General features: G+C 41.0%; 1 protein-coding gene across 5 annotated transcripts in view; it reads left to right on the top strand.

The window, feature by feature from the left end:
* The window catches only part of phkb (phosphorylase kinase, beta), a 116472-nt gene extending 100043 nt beyond the window's left edge, over window positions 1–16429 (top strand). For 3 of the 5 annotated variants that reach the window (XM_037748966.1, XM_037748934.1, XM_037748949.1), the window contains 11 exons: window positions 828–886; window positions 1221–1383; window positions 4161–4242; window positions 4962–5019; window positions 5358–5448; window positions 10015–10220; window positions 11916–12050; window positions 12382–12511; window positions 14410–14517; window positions 14823–14963; window positions 15277–16429. In XM_037748966.1, the coding sequence (XP_037604894.1) occupies window positions 828–886; window positions 1221–1383; window positions 4161–4242; window positions 4962–5019; window positions 5358–5448; window positions 10015–10220; window positions 11916–12050; window positions 12382–12511; window positions 14410–14517; window positions 14823–14963; window positions 15277–15414 (1311 nt within the window). In that variant the 3' untranslated portion in view covers window positions 15415–16429. Of the gene's footprint in view, window positions 1–827; window positions 887–1220; window positions 1384–4160; window positions 4243–4961; window positions 5020–5357; window positions 5449–8735; window positions 8827–10014; window positions 10221–11915; window positions 12051–12381; window positions 12512–14409; window positions 14518–14822; window positions 14964–15276 lie in introns of all 5 variants that reach the window. The other 2 variants (XM_037748942.1, XM_037748957.1) reach the window with 1 other exon arrangement.
* The last annotated feature ends 212 nt before the right edge of the window (window positions 16430–16641 follow it).

Below are 16641 nucleotides of genomic sequence, written 5' to 3'. Positions count from 1 at the left end.
AATTTACAATAAGCCACAAACAGTTTACTGCAGATCATTATTAGTTTTCATGCCAGACTGTGTTAGTTTTAGTTGCAGGATTTTGAACACAATCAAGCAAAGAAAATAAGGCCATGGTAGAACTAGAATATATTATATTTAAATTAGTAACTTACGACAGGTTTTCCAGCCCTAACTTCTCTCCCACTGTGTCTGTGGAGTTCAGCAGAGACTTCCTCCTCATACGATCCTTTTTTCTCTCTAAAGTTCTTCCTTGCCTTCGCCTATTTGCTATTCACTTCACAGCTAACTCTTACAGCTTTGAAACACTTCTCCTCTTCATCACCTCATTGTTATGGGGAGCAGGATTGCTCCTCTCCTACGCCTCTTATTTTTGTTTTGGAGTTGACTTCAGTTGGAATGGCTAATATCACATTTAGACCACAGGAGCAGGTCGCATTGAACTGCACTCTTTGCTCCCACACTGCTGCGCTTTTAAGACACTCAAACTTTTTACTTTTAACCGCGTTAGACACTCACTTGTTACCGCTCCCGTACACATTTGTACAGTTTGAAACGGTGAACTGAGTTCACACCTTACTACTCCAATTGTTCTTTGTTATGAAGTGCATTGTTCAAACAGTTGTTTTGTATGCCGACTCCCCCGACAAACCTCCTCTCCGGGATTTATACAGCTGTGTTTTCTCACCTCCTGGATGTTTGTGCTCCTGGATGTGCTTTTAGTTTAGACTATGATTCCCTCCTACATCTCCCTCCTATATTACTGTGCAATCTGTTGTATATAGTTAACATTAAATGTGTTCTTTTTTCCATCATTAACCCTTTAGACCCTGATATCTGGAGCAGTGGTGGAGCAGCTGGACTTCCTGCGTGTCAACGAGGCAGAGTAAGAACACCTTCTAGTCTTTGTGCTTGATAAGGTCAGAGGTCAGTTGGTTTTGCTGGTAGGATATTTCAAAAAGCTCATCAAGGTTTTGCAGGAAAAGTAGAACAACTCATTCGTGTTTCAGATCTGATTTTTGTGTTGATTATTTTGTAGTTTAACTGAAGTATAACTGACTTGATTTTAAATGATCATGATCAATAAATCATTGATGCCAGCAGCGTTTTGTTTGTTGCTTCAGTTGTGCAATGTTTCAAATTATATAAACATCATTACAACAACTGCATATGGATCTATTGTCTGCATACAGATAGTGTGTGTGTGTTTGTGTGCATAGGATCCCCGAGTTTAAGAGCTTTGAGGAACTGGAGCTGCCGAAGCACTCCAAGGTGAAGAGACAGACGAGCACACCCAACCTCTCAGACCTGGAGCAGCAGCCAGAGATCAATGTGGAGGAATGGCTGCAGAAGCCCACCAATGAGATCATCAAGAAGTTCCACGTGAGTTGATCGGCATCAGGGGGAAAAGGGCCCACAAATATATAACTGCCATGTGAGGTCCCTTGACCTCTAACCTCAAGAGGTCCCCACGAGTCTCCCCTTTACAGACATGCCCACTATTATTGCCCACTGTTATTTTTGCCTATTCTAAAAATGGTGTATGTTAATATTTCTGCATACTGAGTTCCCTAACAAATCAGGGTATAAATTGGGTATCACTGTAAAGCTGAGACTTTTGTGGATTCAATGAGCCCAACTGTATGACGTTAGTCCCCAAAGTAGCCATTTCGTATAGTGAGACCATTTTTTGAAACTTGACCTCACTGTATAAAATTACCTGTAGTGACCTCTAGGATAATCACAGCCTTTTGAAACTTTACAGCCACAAACTAGAGACCTAGAGCATTCAGAGGATGGATGGCTTTCCTAGCTAGATTGACAATAAGGTTGTTTTTGAGCAGTTTACACAACAGAAGTGCTCGCCATCCAATGCCAAATAATGCAATTCTTACAGAAATCTCAAAGTGTCAAAAGTTTTTGATCCCAAATCACAGCATGTTTTTTTCTATGGTGTTCCTCAAGGTGTCATAATGTGGTATATTTGAGGGATTATTGATCATTTTTATCAATTCTCGAGTGGTAAAAAATAAATGGTTAAATTTAGCACCAAATCTGTGTACCAAATGGTATCAACCCAAATATTGCTGCAACAACTTATGAGACATAATAGAGCATGAGAATGACCATCATATACTTTTATCATAATGTTCTAAACCCTTATACACTCTAAAGTTTCAACATTTGAATAGGTTTATGTAAACAGAAGGAGTAAAAACAAGTTAAAGTAAATACATAAAACATGCAAGTTTCATCCACAGCAGAACTATAGTACTCTGTAAGCATTATATATATATATGTTATATATTGATCGCATGAATTAAAGAAGGAACGATTCCAACAACAACAGCTATAAAAGTTGCACGGTGTAACTTTTGCTGTTTTACATTTTTAACCGTATTTAGTTCATTGCTGTTATATTTATCACCACTTCCTTAACTAAGCCTGGCAGAAGCAGTAAGAAATACTTCTGTGTGTAAAATGTTGGGCAGTGTTCCCGCGGCTTGGCAGTGTACTTATAATACATTACAATAAATACATACAGTAGTTGGCAGTGTTTGCATGGTAAGCTTGGTGATGAATCATGCAGTCAAGAGTGGCAGGTGAAAACAAGCGTCTGGCAACTCAATGCTTATTAGAGGAGACACTTGACTGTCTGCAGCCATCCCCAGGTAAACAGTGGCAGCCAGCTGCGGTAAGGACCACAGCCAATCTAAACTGAGGAGACAAATGCTTCCAATCAAACATGCAGCCATGTCCTGCCAGAAAAACAGAAACATCCATACCTTCATATTACTTCAACATATTCTAACTAATCAACACAACCTTAGTCCACCTGCCTCCTCCCCAGAGAATGGTGAAAGGTTTGCCTCATTATTTGTGTGCAAGATAAACTCAGTGCCCTCATTGTTCCCCTCCTGTTGACTCATTGACATATCCCACTCTTGCCCAGGCTCACTTGGCCACCTGGTTCCTGCTCCATGATAACATCTTATCAATATGTTCAAACATTTTTCCGTCAAGTTCAGGTTTTGGGTACCATCCGTCCAAATCTGCTCACAATTAAACGCTCGTCAATCTGGCTCTGTACCTGAATTTTTCTGACCTTCCAAGGCAGCTGGATTCTTGCAATGTCACAAAATCAAGAGGATCACATATCACACGAAAATCCATCTTGTCAGGCTTCAAGTAATGCATTTGTGTCCGGCAAGCCATAGCACGGACCAATCAACGCCCTGTGAGAAGTTATTGGCAGCTACAGGCGTGGTTTATGTGTGTAAGATTAACACGTAGAGGCGACTGTTCGTTCTGAATAACAATGGCTCCTGACGAGGTTAGCGTAGATGCTGCATCAGTTATATCAGACCTGGAGAGTATTTCTTCATTGAAAGAAGAGCAAAGAAAGGCGCTGAAGGCTTTAATTGATGGAAAAGATATTTTCGCTCTTCTCCCGACTGGCTTCGGCAAGAGTTTGATTGACAGATGGTTCATCCAATCACCTGACAAGTATGTTTTCAAAGAGCTGGCATTTTTCTGAACAGTTTCCAATGACGACTTCTTAGATAGTTCTGTGTAACAAACCATCTGGTGGGTCAGGTTAGAATTTTTCATCCATGTTTGAAAAATCCAAACCTCAACCCACGCCTTCTGCCGTTGTGATTTGTTGGCTCTTTGAGGAATTCAGAATAGAAGTCAGATTAAAAGTCTGAAAAGACTTTGTTGTGTGATTTCTTTTGCAATGAACACAGTCGTTTCTTGTCATTAAGTCTGTTTTTTTTTAATTAATTAAGCAGGTTAGTGGCCATATTGAAACATAATAACCACTTTATTTTATCTCAACAAGCAATAAATAATTTACCCCAATCATCCTCTGACATGCTTAAAGATGCTTTCTTTTCCATATTTTAGGCAAATTAAGGCTCCTATCAAATTTAAATGAGGCAATACTTTTAAAACTTATCCATTATTACCACAATTGCAGGATTGCAGAAAAGCAATTTGGTCTAACAATAATAGTTCCAATTCGGCTTGTTAGTGCTTACTGTGAGCAGATTATATTGCAGCTGTGTGCAATAAATGTATTTGTGCTTGTTTAAGTCTATTGTGTTTGTGTGTGTAACCCGGCTCATCTGCCTATTTCTCTGTTTGTCATTGCCCAGGACTGCGACTGCTTGGCCAGTCAGGCTCAGCTTGCATGCGTCCTTGTTAGGAGAGAAGGACCAGACTTCCTTGCCAAAGATGGTAAGCTAAACACATACTGTGAGTTGGTGAGCAACTTAAAGAACTTGTCACAAGTTGTACTGAAACAAAACAGCAGCTACTTAGAGTTTCCTCATTAAATGGCAGGTCCATTTTTTTTTTTTTTTTTTTTTTTTTAAGGTTCATTCTGTAGCCTCCCAGTGGTTTTCCTTAAGTATTCAAATCCGAACATTAAAAGATTGGCCTAAGAATGTCTTAGCTTGAAAATGCTATTTTTCCAAGCCCTTCCAAAAAACCTTTTCCTGCGTGACCTGACGTAGGTTTCTGCATGTCACACAATAACACAAACAAATTAACCGATTGAGGCAGCGGTAGATCAACGACTCCCGTGTTCAGCGAGGTAAAATTACTGGTTTTGTGAATGGAGTCTGGTGGCCTTGAAGATAGAGATATAACTGCCTCTGTTCCCCGTCAGAAAGGGCTGTATGATGGCAAGGTAAAGCAATACAAATATTCTAAGTATAGCGTACACTTAAACTGATATTGATTTTCTTTAGGTGGCTGAAATACGTTTTTCTGCTGCAAACACCCGTCCACAGCCGCTTTACCTCACCATCAGACATTCGGAAGTCTTCAGGATGCTGTTGTGTAGTAATGGCAGTTCTAATTCACAGAGGATGGAGGATACATTTGGATATGACTGTATTTGTCTTTATAATGTGTTTTTAATGTCTTTAACACAAACACATTTGTGATTCCAGAGAACCTGATGGATGAACTGGAGAGAATCTACAGAAGAGCTGGCAGCAGAAAGCTTTGGTCTGATATTCTCTCACACACATACACAAACACTTGCAGTGCATCCACTGTTTGCAATCTATTATTTTCATTTGTGGAGCTTACATTGCCATTAGTTCAGTCATTATGGAGTCCAGTTATAAAGAGGGTTACCAAACATGTACAGATCTGAAGACATAAACTCTAAAGATGCATTCAGGACCAATGATGGAAGGAATTTATGTTTGAACACTGTTTTGCCCCGTGTTTTTTTGTTGTTGGGTTCCCGTTAACCAAATGTCTTGTCTCCACACCTGTTGTGTCCCCGTTTGTTGTCCTAACTTGTCTCATGTCGCCACTTTAATCTGGTTGAACCGTAGGCTGGCAGTGCGCCACGCTGCTGCCATTATCAAGAAGTTCGCCAGCTCTATAGCTCCTCACATCACCACAATACTGGTGCATGGGAAACAGGTAATGTTCAGGCAGAGACCGACGGAAGACTCTGCATGTTTACTCCCGGTTACCTGGCAAGCTTGAGAGCTGTGTGAGGGTCAGCCAATACTGCTTTGTGTTTACTCATAACCAACCAACCAATCAACCAACCAACCAACCAACTGACCAACCAACCAACCAACCAACCAACCAACCAACCAACCAACCGGGCTTTTTAAGATTTGGATTTTTGATTGAAATATTTCAAAAAGTCTTTAATTTCTACTCTTTCATTACCTTATTTAATGAGTAAATTGAAATAGAGACAAAAGGTAAGTGTGTAATATCCTGGTAGGGCTAAATAAGATAATAAAAATAATCAGTAAATGTGTCAGATACATTTAAGAAAATATGTGAAAACCTTTAAAGACAGTCAGTACTGACTGTACTCAGCATTATTCAGGCATTTTTTGGTGTAAAACTAATGCTAGTCCCAAGTTTTGCCATCAAATAGGTCTTAAAAAGTGAAATCTAACTTCTCACAGTGATTTGACCAGTACTGGTAACAAGTGATGTAATGCAGTAGCAGGCTAGTATCTTAGCATCTTGCTAGAATTCTGGTTAAACCACCAAGTTTAGTCTAATAAGGTGGCTACCACTCACACAGTCATGAGTTTGGCCGAGCTAGCAGAGTCACAGGAGCTTGTCGTCAGTGTTTGCTTTCTCTCCATTAACCATCACAGAGGCTCTTATGTCCCACTGCAACGAGGCTGGCTGTATACTCCAAATGAAATAGAATTTGGCTCTTGGATATGGCGCTGTAAATGCTTGTTTCATCAAGGGCATCCACGCTAGATGGAGGAGCATGATAGTCGCTGTGGGAGCGGACCCCATTCGCACATTCATCATAACAAAGTCCTATTAGAGCGAGTGTATCTCTACGGAGGTAAATGGAATCACAGTCGACTGTCCTTCACATTGTCAGCTCTACTAACGTGTAGATCATAATTGTGTTTTTATGCCTCCGTGCCGGAGACAGGCGTGGCTGGTCAAGTTCACTGTGACCTCACGTTTGTCCCATTCTTGTGAACGTGATGTCTCAGGATGTCCGTGGAGGGAATTTCTTCAAATTTGACACAAACGTCCGCTTGGACTCAATGATGAACTCATTAGAATTTGTTGATCAAAGGTCAAAGGTCACTGTGACCTCACAAAACACATTATTGGCCATAACTCAAGAATTCATATGCTAATTATGACAATTTCAGGCAAATGTCTAACAGGATAAAATGATGAAGTGATGACATTTTGGACAGACATGGATGTAAACTGCAGCTTGACTGGTTGGCGGAGGCATACAACCGCGAGGCGGTAGTTCTAGTTGATCTTTGATCACAAAGCTGCTAAGATTTCATTTTGTTTGTGGTATACTGCTGGCCTCACTCACCCAGAATAGACCAAATATTATACATGGTTGTCACAGCTTCTCATGTGAGCTCCTCTTTAGTGTTCATGGTTTAATTTGATAATGTGCCAGGTTCCATTACATCACATTTATTTAGCTGACGCTTTTATCCAAAGCGACTTCCAATAAAGTGCATTCAACCACAATGACATGACAACTTTTATTATAGGCTGTTTTATTAATGAAAAGGATTTTAGCATAGAGGAATTTGATTATGCCATAGAGTAAAAAAAAAAAAAAGCCTGGAGGCTGGTTTCTAACTTGCTGGGAAATAGCATCAATACTCAGTTCAATTTACTTTCTCATTTACCTAACATGGCCAGGAAGTGAAGCTTGAAATAGGTTCCCCAACAAAGCATCAGTGGATTGACACCACATCATGCCTTCTAAACATTAAGGCTTTGTTGCATTTTTTATTCATCGTGCTCAAGATGTGGCATCGTAGTTCCGCAGGTTTAAGCACTGAATAACTCCACACACACACACAAACACACACACACACACACACACACACACACACACACACACTAAACAAATAAGAGGAGGTTGTGTTTCAGCTGATTGTATTCATGACCCCGTTAATGAGATGATTTAATTTGTTCACCGCTTCTGTGAGGATGGCTTCGACTCCATGTGCGTGTCTATAGCAACCCTAGCTGTGGGCTACCATGTGACGAGTGTTATGAGTGTTCATGTGCTGCTTTTTTTCCTTCATAGGAATCCCTGCAGGCAGTTTGAAGGCTTTAGTGAATAATGAACTGAGAAATTAGTGAACATTAAAATATTTTTTTTCTATGGGAAGCCAACCTTCTATTTATTTAAATCATATTCATTAATTAGGACTGGGACTTTGTTATCTCTTACACGGTAGAAATCCTCAGTGAGGTTTGATTTACAAATCGTTGCTGCCTTTGATTCTAAAAAGAAATTATTTGTGGGGTTTTTTATTTTCATTTTCATTCAGATGTTTGGATGATAATTGGATTTGGATTTTAAATTTGGGAGCATTGAACTGCTCTAATACGAAAATGAAGCAACTGTCTGGCAATGACGCCTGGGGACAAGTTCTTGCCTTTTTATCTTGTTAGTGAAATATATACAGTAAAATAGGGCTGTCAATCAATTAACATATTTAATCATGATTAATCGCAAATTAATCACACATTTTGTATCTGTTCAAAATTGACCATAAAGGGAGATTTGTCAAGTATTTAATACTCTTATAAACATGGGAGTGGACAAGTATACTTGCTTTATGCAAATGTATGTATATATTTATTACTGGAAATCAATTACCAACACAAAACAATGACAAATATTGTCCAGACACCCTCACAGGTACTGCATTTAGCATAAAACATATGCTCAAATCATAACAAACTCAAGCCACAAACTCAAACTGAGGTCAGAGGTCAAGGGACTCCTTGCGTAGCGTAAGTTTGGAGCATTATTTAGCCTCCTTCACGACAAGCTAGTATGACATGGTTGGTACCAATGGACTCCTTAGGGCCCACTACAACCTAAAAATAGCAAGTTGCATTAATTAATTTAAGAAAATTATTGCGAATTTGTGCATTATTATTGCGTTAACTTTGGTAGCCCTAATATATATACTTCTAATAATGCCTAATCAAATGTTTACGCCCCACATATTCCGTATTTTACAAGGCAATTTATTTAATTTGATTATCATGTCACATAAAGTGTATAATATGTCCTCTACTGAAGCTGCAGCAGTAAAGTTAAGGAATTGGATCCCTCATCTTGTCGTAAAAATGAACAAAAAAGCTGTAGTTTGCTTAAGCCCTAGCTGTTATCTGTCTTGATGTCAAGAATGTCCTTGTGTCTTTTCGCCCACTAGGTCTGTTGTCCGTCTTGCTGCCAGTCTCATAACTAAGATAGTGGACAGCCTTGCTCCCAGTATTACTAGTGTGTTAGTGCATGGCAAGCAGGTAAGTTGGACACACAGACCTGAGAAGTTTAACTATCCCCTCTGTACAAATGATGTGGGCTTATGTTGGGGAAAAATGGCATGTCGGTACAATGGTTTTAATGTTCACTGATTAAAGGAAATTAAATTGGTAATCTATGATTATAAGCTTCTCATGCTGTCATCCTGTGGGAATTACTTACTCCTAGCTGCATGCTCACAGTCCCCATCACAGCTCGCCTCCATTGTGTGTGCATCTAAGCTGTAGTTGTAGCTGTGACCGGCGTAGAATCCTAATATGCCACCGTGTCTAGACACACTCCTTGTGCCGACTGATGTGTTGTGACGCGGGGATTTGTCCGGTGCCACTCCCTGGTGCTAGATGAGCTTCGGTGCATCATTTCCTGTCAAGTGTTACTCAGAGATTAGCCTCCTCTCCAGAGTGTCAGTTATCTCGCTTCATTTTTTACCCTTCTTCTCAACAGTTTTGGGCATTTCATTATGCTCAAGTAGCTCAAGGTGTGAATCTGCATATAGATTGCTCACCGGAGGGATCGCTCCTCTCAACGTGATTGGAAAAGGCTGATTTAAGATTTGAGACGGCTGTGTTCCTCTGCTTACAATAACAGCTCAGTTTGAAGAAGTGAGGGGCGCCACCCCATTTAAGTCAACTCTGACTCTGGTTTTGTTTATATTTCTCGTCAACTATGCTCATTTCCAGACTTCATTTCCCGCTCCAGGCTGTGTTCTTTTGCTCAGTTAGAATCAGTTTCGATGTAAAGATGAATGGTACATCCTCAAAGTGCCGTGTTTCATGAGCTGAAAGCCAGGATAGAAGTGTGTCCTCCCATCAGGAAGATTGGTTAGGTGTAATTTTCACAAGATGGCTTTCAGAAGAAACAAAATACAAAAGAGTAATCTTGAGATCTGTAATTTTTTTCCCCGCACTCACTTTTATGTGACTCCTGGAGAGGAGGCCAATTTCAGAGAGATGGAACAAAGATACTTGGAGGAATTGCACTCTGTGAATCTGTGCATGAACACACTTTCACACACGTGCATCTGCGTAGGCACACATACTCACAAAAGGTTAGATATATTACACACAACAATTCTTCTGAACTGCAGAGAACTTTCTAATGTGGGTTCGGTGTGTGCTCTTTTCCCCTTTGTGTGTGTGTGTGTGTGTGTTAATGCCTGTGGTTGCCAGGTGACCCTCGGCCTGTTCGGGCAAGAGGAGGAGGTGATCTCCAACCCACTGTCGCCAGGGGTGATCCAGGGCATCATCTACAGCAAGTGCTCCCCTCAAGGTGGGGAGCGGGAGGCCGTTCTGCAGCAGGAGCTGGTCATCCACATCGGATGGATTATCTCCAACGACCCCGAGCTGTTCAGCGGCATGCTCAAGATCAGAGTCGGGTAGGACCAATTCAGGTTCAGGGTGGCTGGAGTTAGTGTGAATTTTGGCAGCTATTTTAGATTTAGTCTCAAAACGAAAATGCCTATTAGTTTTAGTCACATTTTATTCATTTTTATCATTCATAGTTTTAGTCTAGTTGTAGTCGACGACAACGCAAAACATTTTTGTCCAAAAAATCACTCGATTTAAGTCAAAATGTTTTCTCTCCTAGTTTTGTCAGCTATTTTTTTTAATTTAATCTTAGTCCTGATTATATTGAACATTTCTGTCATTTTAGTGAAACTTATTTCACATAAAATTTTATCTCATCATTATCTGATAAAAAACACAGGTTGAATAATTAAGAATGCAGCTTTGCAGTTAGTTCGAGATCCAACTAGAGAAGGTGGAAGGTGACAAAAATAAATAGATATTTTGATAAAGTTTTTCTGTTTTTAAACTACATTTTAGTCTCGTCGTCTTTCGTCAACGATATTGCATATTTGATATTGTCACTGTTAGTGTTTAATGAGGTCTGTGCCGTCTCGTCATAGTCTCGTCTTGGTCATGGAAAAAAAAGGTTGTTGCCGAACTAATTTCGTGATTTGTTAATTTTTTTTGAATGAATTTTTCACTGGTTGGAGTCATGAAGTATGTAGTCTGGTTTTCAGACCACTCAACAAAACATAAAACATTCAATGAATATTAGCATCAGCTGAGGCTGCAGTTTCCCCCTCAGTTTATTTTCTTATGTTACGTTCAAAACATCAAGGGCGCTTTGCTTTCAAATATCTGTGCCCATACGTTTCAGGTTGTATTTCTGAAGTTGTTTTCCTCCAAATGAACCACACTGCAGTTCTCTTGGAAGAGACTCAATTTATAGGTTTGCTCTCTACTAAATGGATAAATGCTCCTGAGTTTGAACACATTTCTCCAGACGTGTTTGGTCCGAAAGAAATACTGTCAGGAAAAATCTAAACTGTGTTGGAGGAAGTGTTGTGAGGTTAGGTACAAAAGGTCTTATATTTATAGGGAACTTGACACCGGAGCAATACTGAAGAAAGGACACGGTTTTGAACACGTTTGTCCTCATTCAAACCCAAGTGGCCAACCCTGTATAAGCTGTATAGTATCAGTTCTGTGGTGGTTAAGATCGGCTACTATGCACTACATATCCTGTGTATACCTGTGTACTATCGTTCAACATACTTTTGTGTGAGTAAACAGTAGTACTGTATGTATCTTTTCGGACACACTAAGCAGCAATTCCTGAGAGCGTCCTTGCCGGTTGGAGACGTGTAACCATGGTAACCCGTGCCAACCTCATGTGACCAAAATGACGATTTGTGAGAATCATAAAGTCTGAACTAATTTAAAAACTATAATACGCATAAAGCAAAGTGAAATCTTATACTTACACTTAAATTGAAACGTAATTGACGTTACAGAGCTGTCCGTCAACATCTGTTATGAACATTGTCGTCACTACCCTATTGTATTGTGGGATATTTATGTCGCCATAGTGTCCAGTGTTGCATACTGTAATAATTCACCATAAATAGTATATAATAGTATGCAATTTGCATACTAATGGTTTCATACTAAGATTTCAGACATACAAAAAATTCTCACCTACTGTTTTAATGTACTAAATAGCATGTTAGAATGGAATTTAGGATTCAACCATCGTGTGTGTGTGTGCTGTGTATTTCCAGATGGATCGTCCAGGCCATGAAACACGAGCTGAAGATCGTGGCGGGAGACATGCCACCCCAGGACATCTACCAGCTCTCCCCCAGCGACATCAAGCAGCTCCTACTGGACGTCCTGCAGCCACAACACACCGGCAGGTATTCTCTTCAAGGACACACTCACACTATCGAGCTCTCTCATCCCTTTCAACTCGTAAACCTGCCTTTTGAAGACGTAGCGCTGTTATCTTAATGCATTCTCTTGTTGTATTATCTTTTTAGGTTTAATTATTTTATCTCGTCTCCATCCATATCTTATTATCTGCCGCTGCAGCAACCCAATTTCCCCGTGGGAATTATTACATTTTAATCTCATCTCATCTAATCTAATACACATAAACAATTTCCTCTAGAACGACGGCTTTCAACATTTTATTTCCCCCCGTCTCTAAATCTCAGTTCAACAGTTTCACCCTTGTTTTGGCCTCAGGTCCTGGCTGAACAGGCGTCAGATCGACGGCTCTCTGAACAGGTCCCCTCTGGGCTTCTATGATCGTGTGTGGCAGATCCTGGAGAGGACCCCCAACGGTTTTACGGTGTCTGGGACTCACCTGCCACAGGTACCTGCCTCCCCTGACAACGCTGCAGGATACACACTCTGACCAATGCTGGTTAAAGGGGACACTGTGTAATGTGTGCTGCTATACAAACAGCTATGAGTTGTAGGTTCAAGGTTAATTTGTTGTCATTGTACATCACAGGGTTGTGCAACAAAATGAAGTAGTAGCTCTTTTATGCAACATAAGGAAAACCAAAAACTATTTTTTTATGGTAGAGTTTTGGAGGATGAGTTGAGGAGTCTTACAGCCTGAGGAGAGAAGCTGATCTGTATTCTGGTGGTACAACAGCAGATACTTCTGCAATGCTTGCCAGACGGCAGCAGGGTGTTGATGGGCTGGGTATTGTCTTTTAATATCCTTTGGGCTCTGCGCAGGCACCTCACCTCACCGATATCACTGATCCTCGATAAATGGGTGCCAAGGGTTTTCAAACGTTTTTTTATCACCCTCTGCAGAGCCCTCTTGTCCTGGGCTGTGCACAAATTATGCCAGTTGGCAGGGGAATTTTACCTTTTTAAGTTTTCTTAAAGGTGTTGTAAGAGTAGAGTAGGTCATCTGGAGCAGAGCCAGTGCATAGAGTGTGTGTGTACGTGGGAAGTGAGTGGTGAAGCAAGAGAGAGAGAGAGTGGCGGCGAGGGGAACGAGTAACGTTACCAACTCCGGCCTAAGCAGGAAAAGTTAACAGAGTTTGTCCGTTCTGGGCTACTGTTGGAACATGGCGGAGCAACATGGCAGAAAACATTTTGACATGTCGCAGTAGGAAACTAGGGGTAAATAAAAATGATTAATGATGGCTGAATTCCATTTAGCTTCTTCAGTTTCAGGGTGCCGGTACTGTTATCAGCCACGACAGCATGTCGCTGTTGTTGTTTTCACCTTGTGACTCTGTCTGTGTGTCATCATGGTAAAATGTGGTCCTGTACACACCTACTGTAGCGAGAACTACTATAAAAGTGATTTTGAGTACTTTGCCAGGTGTTCATAGTTCTGTCTGTCTCTCCGTGGACAGATTTTGTCAAAGTGATAATGCCACCGTGCAAAATGCAGTCATGAAACTTTACAGGCGTGTAGTTGAGATCAAAATGAATGTCAAGTTAGAAGATGGGGGTGGGCCCAGCAAAGGCGCCGGAAGTAGGGGGGTAGGAAATGGGGAAGGGGTCATTGGCCCCCCAATTTACGCCCCTGGCCCGATTTGGCGTCGCAGCTGGTAAAAACTAGAGAGCATGTTGCAATGAGATCATGAGACCAGCAGTTGCTGGTGTTGCTTTCACCTTGTGTGTCATCATGGCAAAATGTGGTCCTGGACACACCTACTGTAGCGGGAACTACCACAGAGGCAGTTTGAGTACTTTTCCAGGTGTTTATATTTCTGTCTGTCTGTGGACAAAATGTGTCACCGTGATAGCGTCACAACCGTGCATGATGCAGACACTTATTTCAAATTGCTCTCTTCATTGTCACGTTTGAAAGACAGATGGCACTAAAAAAATGACAAACATCACCGGTGTTCTGTTGTCTCAAATCACTTTTCTTTTGTTAATGTGTTTGCAAGTGTGATTTGTGAAATACTCGGGGACCAGAGCCAATTCCACTCTATGTTTTCACAACTTAAATTTACTTTTTCGTTCGTTTGGAAAGAGAGATTCTTCAGTTAACGGCACAAACACTGACTTGTTTTAACAGCTACTGTAGATACGCAGGTTACTAGTGCACAGCAGGAGGGAGGGAAATCCCACAATCCTCTCTGCCTCTTTTGTGCTCAGATGATTCAGTGTGACACTTTAATCAGGACAAAATAATTAAAAAGAATAATTATAATAGCCCTGTGGTTAATGTTATACTGCTCACAAACACTCCCAGGATGTACACAATGATCATCAATTACTGTCTCTCTGCAGCAACCGACGCTGTCTGACATGACCATGTATGAGATGAACTTCTCCCTGCTGGTGGAGGACATGCTGAAGGACATCGTCCTGCCTGAGTACAGACAGATCATAGTGGAGGTAACCACCAAAGTGCACAGATAGAACAGAAGCAAAATGCTTGAAAGCTTACTCAAATAAAATGAAACGTGTATGGATTTGTGCTCAACATGACTTTGCTCTCCTTATTCTGGCATCGAAGACTGCAGCGAGGATTTTAAGCGACTCCACATCTAGCAATTCTTTACTGGCTCTCCATTTTGTTTAAGATTGATTTGAAGATTTTGTGTGATTACGATTAAGTGAGGTTTAGACCTTTAAAAAAAAGAGATGTTCTTAGTTTCTGACAGCCTTCATCTTGTCTTGTCTCTGCTGTGTGCAAGTAGCTGCTGATGGTGGTGTCCATAGTGCTGGAGAGAAACCCGGAGCTGGAGTTCGACGCCACGGTGGATCTGGACGGTCTGGTGAAGGAAGCCTTTAAGGATTTCCAGAAGGATTGCGGCCGCCTTCAGGGCGTAGAGAAACAGGTAGAGTGGCTCCCTCTCTAACCGATATTATAACATGTTCTCATTTGAATGTGACCTGAGTGTCTGCCACAATATTATCTCATCACCTCTCTAAATCGATGTGCTCACAAACTTTGAGCTCCTGTTAATTGATAATTTAACTAAATGGGTAGTTTAATTAAGCGGTGTTAAAAGCCAAATAGTCCAATTCTTTATTAAATGTGTGAGATGTAATCCTGCTAGGATGATTTTTTTCTACTTGTAGCACATCATTCTAAAATAACCTTTACAAGCACTTTTTTTACAACCCACTTTTCATCCGTGTCTCTGCCAGGACGACATGGAGGCGTTCTACAACACACCTCCGGTGGGAAAGAGAGGCACCTCCAGCTACCTGACCAAGGCTGTTATGATCCTGCTGCTGCAAGGGGATTTCAAGCCCTGCAAGGACGACCCGTGCTCTGTTAGCTAGATTTACAACGTGTTGACCCCTAAAGCCCAGCCTGCTGCAGTGTAGTCGTGAAATGGTCCGGCCAGGGCTACTGAGTATCCATCACATGTATTCAGAAGATAACCTCTAACCTCTCCAATCCTCCCTTGGCTCCCAGGACTCGGCTTCTCGGCTTCTGCAAGCTATATTTTCTTCCTGCACTTTGGCCTCAACAGTAGTAGAAGCTGTACCCAGGAGCCTCAATTGGCGTAGATTAGCATGGCTGCAGTTTGCTCCGGGGGTTAATGTAAAAACAAAAATGTTGATAATTTGAGGAATACTCATTTTATCGCCAGGGCCTTGTTTCTTTTATCTCTACACATTTTTGTTCTGTATCGACACTGTGCTGTGTAAGATTTTACTTTGAATTGCTTTAGTTATTTATTACCATCGGTAAATAGTTATGCCAAATGCCACATAACTAGGTAATGTTGCTGGCTAGCTCTTCTCTTATCCTTTACCTGGATGCCGCAGATTAGCATGTCTGCACTTTGTTCCAAGTCTTACTACACTGTACTGCACATCCACCAGGTGTGCTTAACTCATTAGCACTTAGAACCATGCTTAACCTCCACACATCTTTTTGTTGCCAGAGTTCAGTCTCCCAGCTGTGTTGTGTATTCAAATTAAGATTTTAATAGTGTTATTAATTACCAGAGGTGGCTAGCTATGTCAAAATGGCACCGGTTATCTTGCCCTTTCTCCAATAATAAGTATCCTAAAGCCATCAAAATAGTAAAATGTAATTGAAGGAAAACTCACACAGGTGATAATAGTTTTGGGTTATCTTAGCTTAGCTTAGCTTAGCATAAAAAGTGAAAATGGGGAAAGAGCTAGCCTGGCTCTGTCCAAAAGTTAAAAGGTATGCTAAGCCAAGCTAGCAGGCTGCTGGCTGTAGCTTCATATTAAGCATACAGACATTAAGCGTGGTATCAATCTTCTCATCTAATTCTCTATAATAAAGCAAATCAGCGTAACTATTTCTTAACTTTTTGCTTAAAAATTTCAAGTTTTGTATTCCGGCTAACAGGTATTTAAAGGTGCAGTGTGTAGGATTTGGCGGCATCTAGCGGGGCGGTTGCAGATTGCAACCAACTGAAACTTCTCGCATGTGCCAAGCTTGTAGGAGAGGTGGCCGACGCTAAATTGTGAAAACGCTATATCTAGACCCAGTGTTTGGTTTGTTTGTTCTGGGCTACTGTAGAAACA

This window comes from Sebastes umbrosus, chromosome 2, assembly GCF_015220745.1.
Source record: "Sebastes umbrosus isolate fSebUmb1 chromosome 2, fSebUmb1.pri, whole genome shotgun sequence".
NCBI classification, from domain to species: domain Eukaryota; kingdom Metazoa; phylum Chordata; class Actinopteri; order Perciformes; family Sebastidae; genus Sebastes; species Sebastes umbrosus.
Note: the sequence above shows the minus strand (reverse complement) of the source record. Positions and strands in the feature narration are given on the sequence as shown.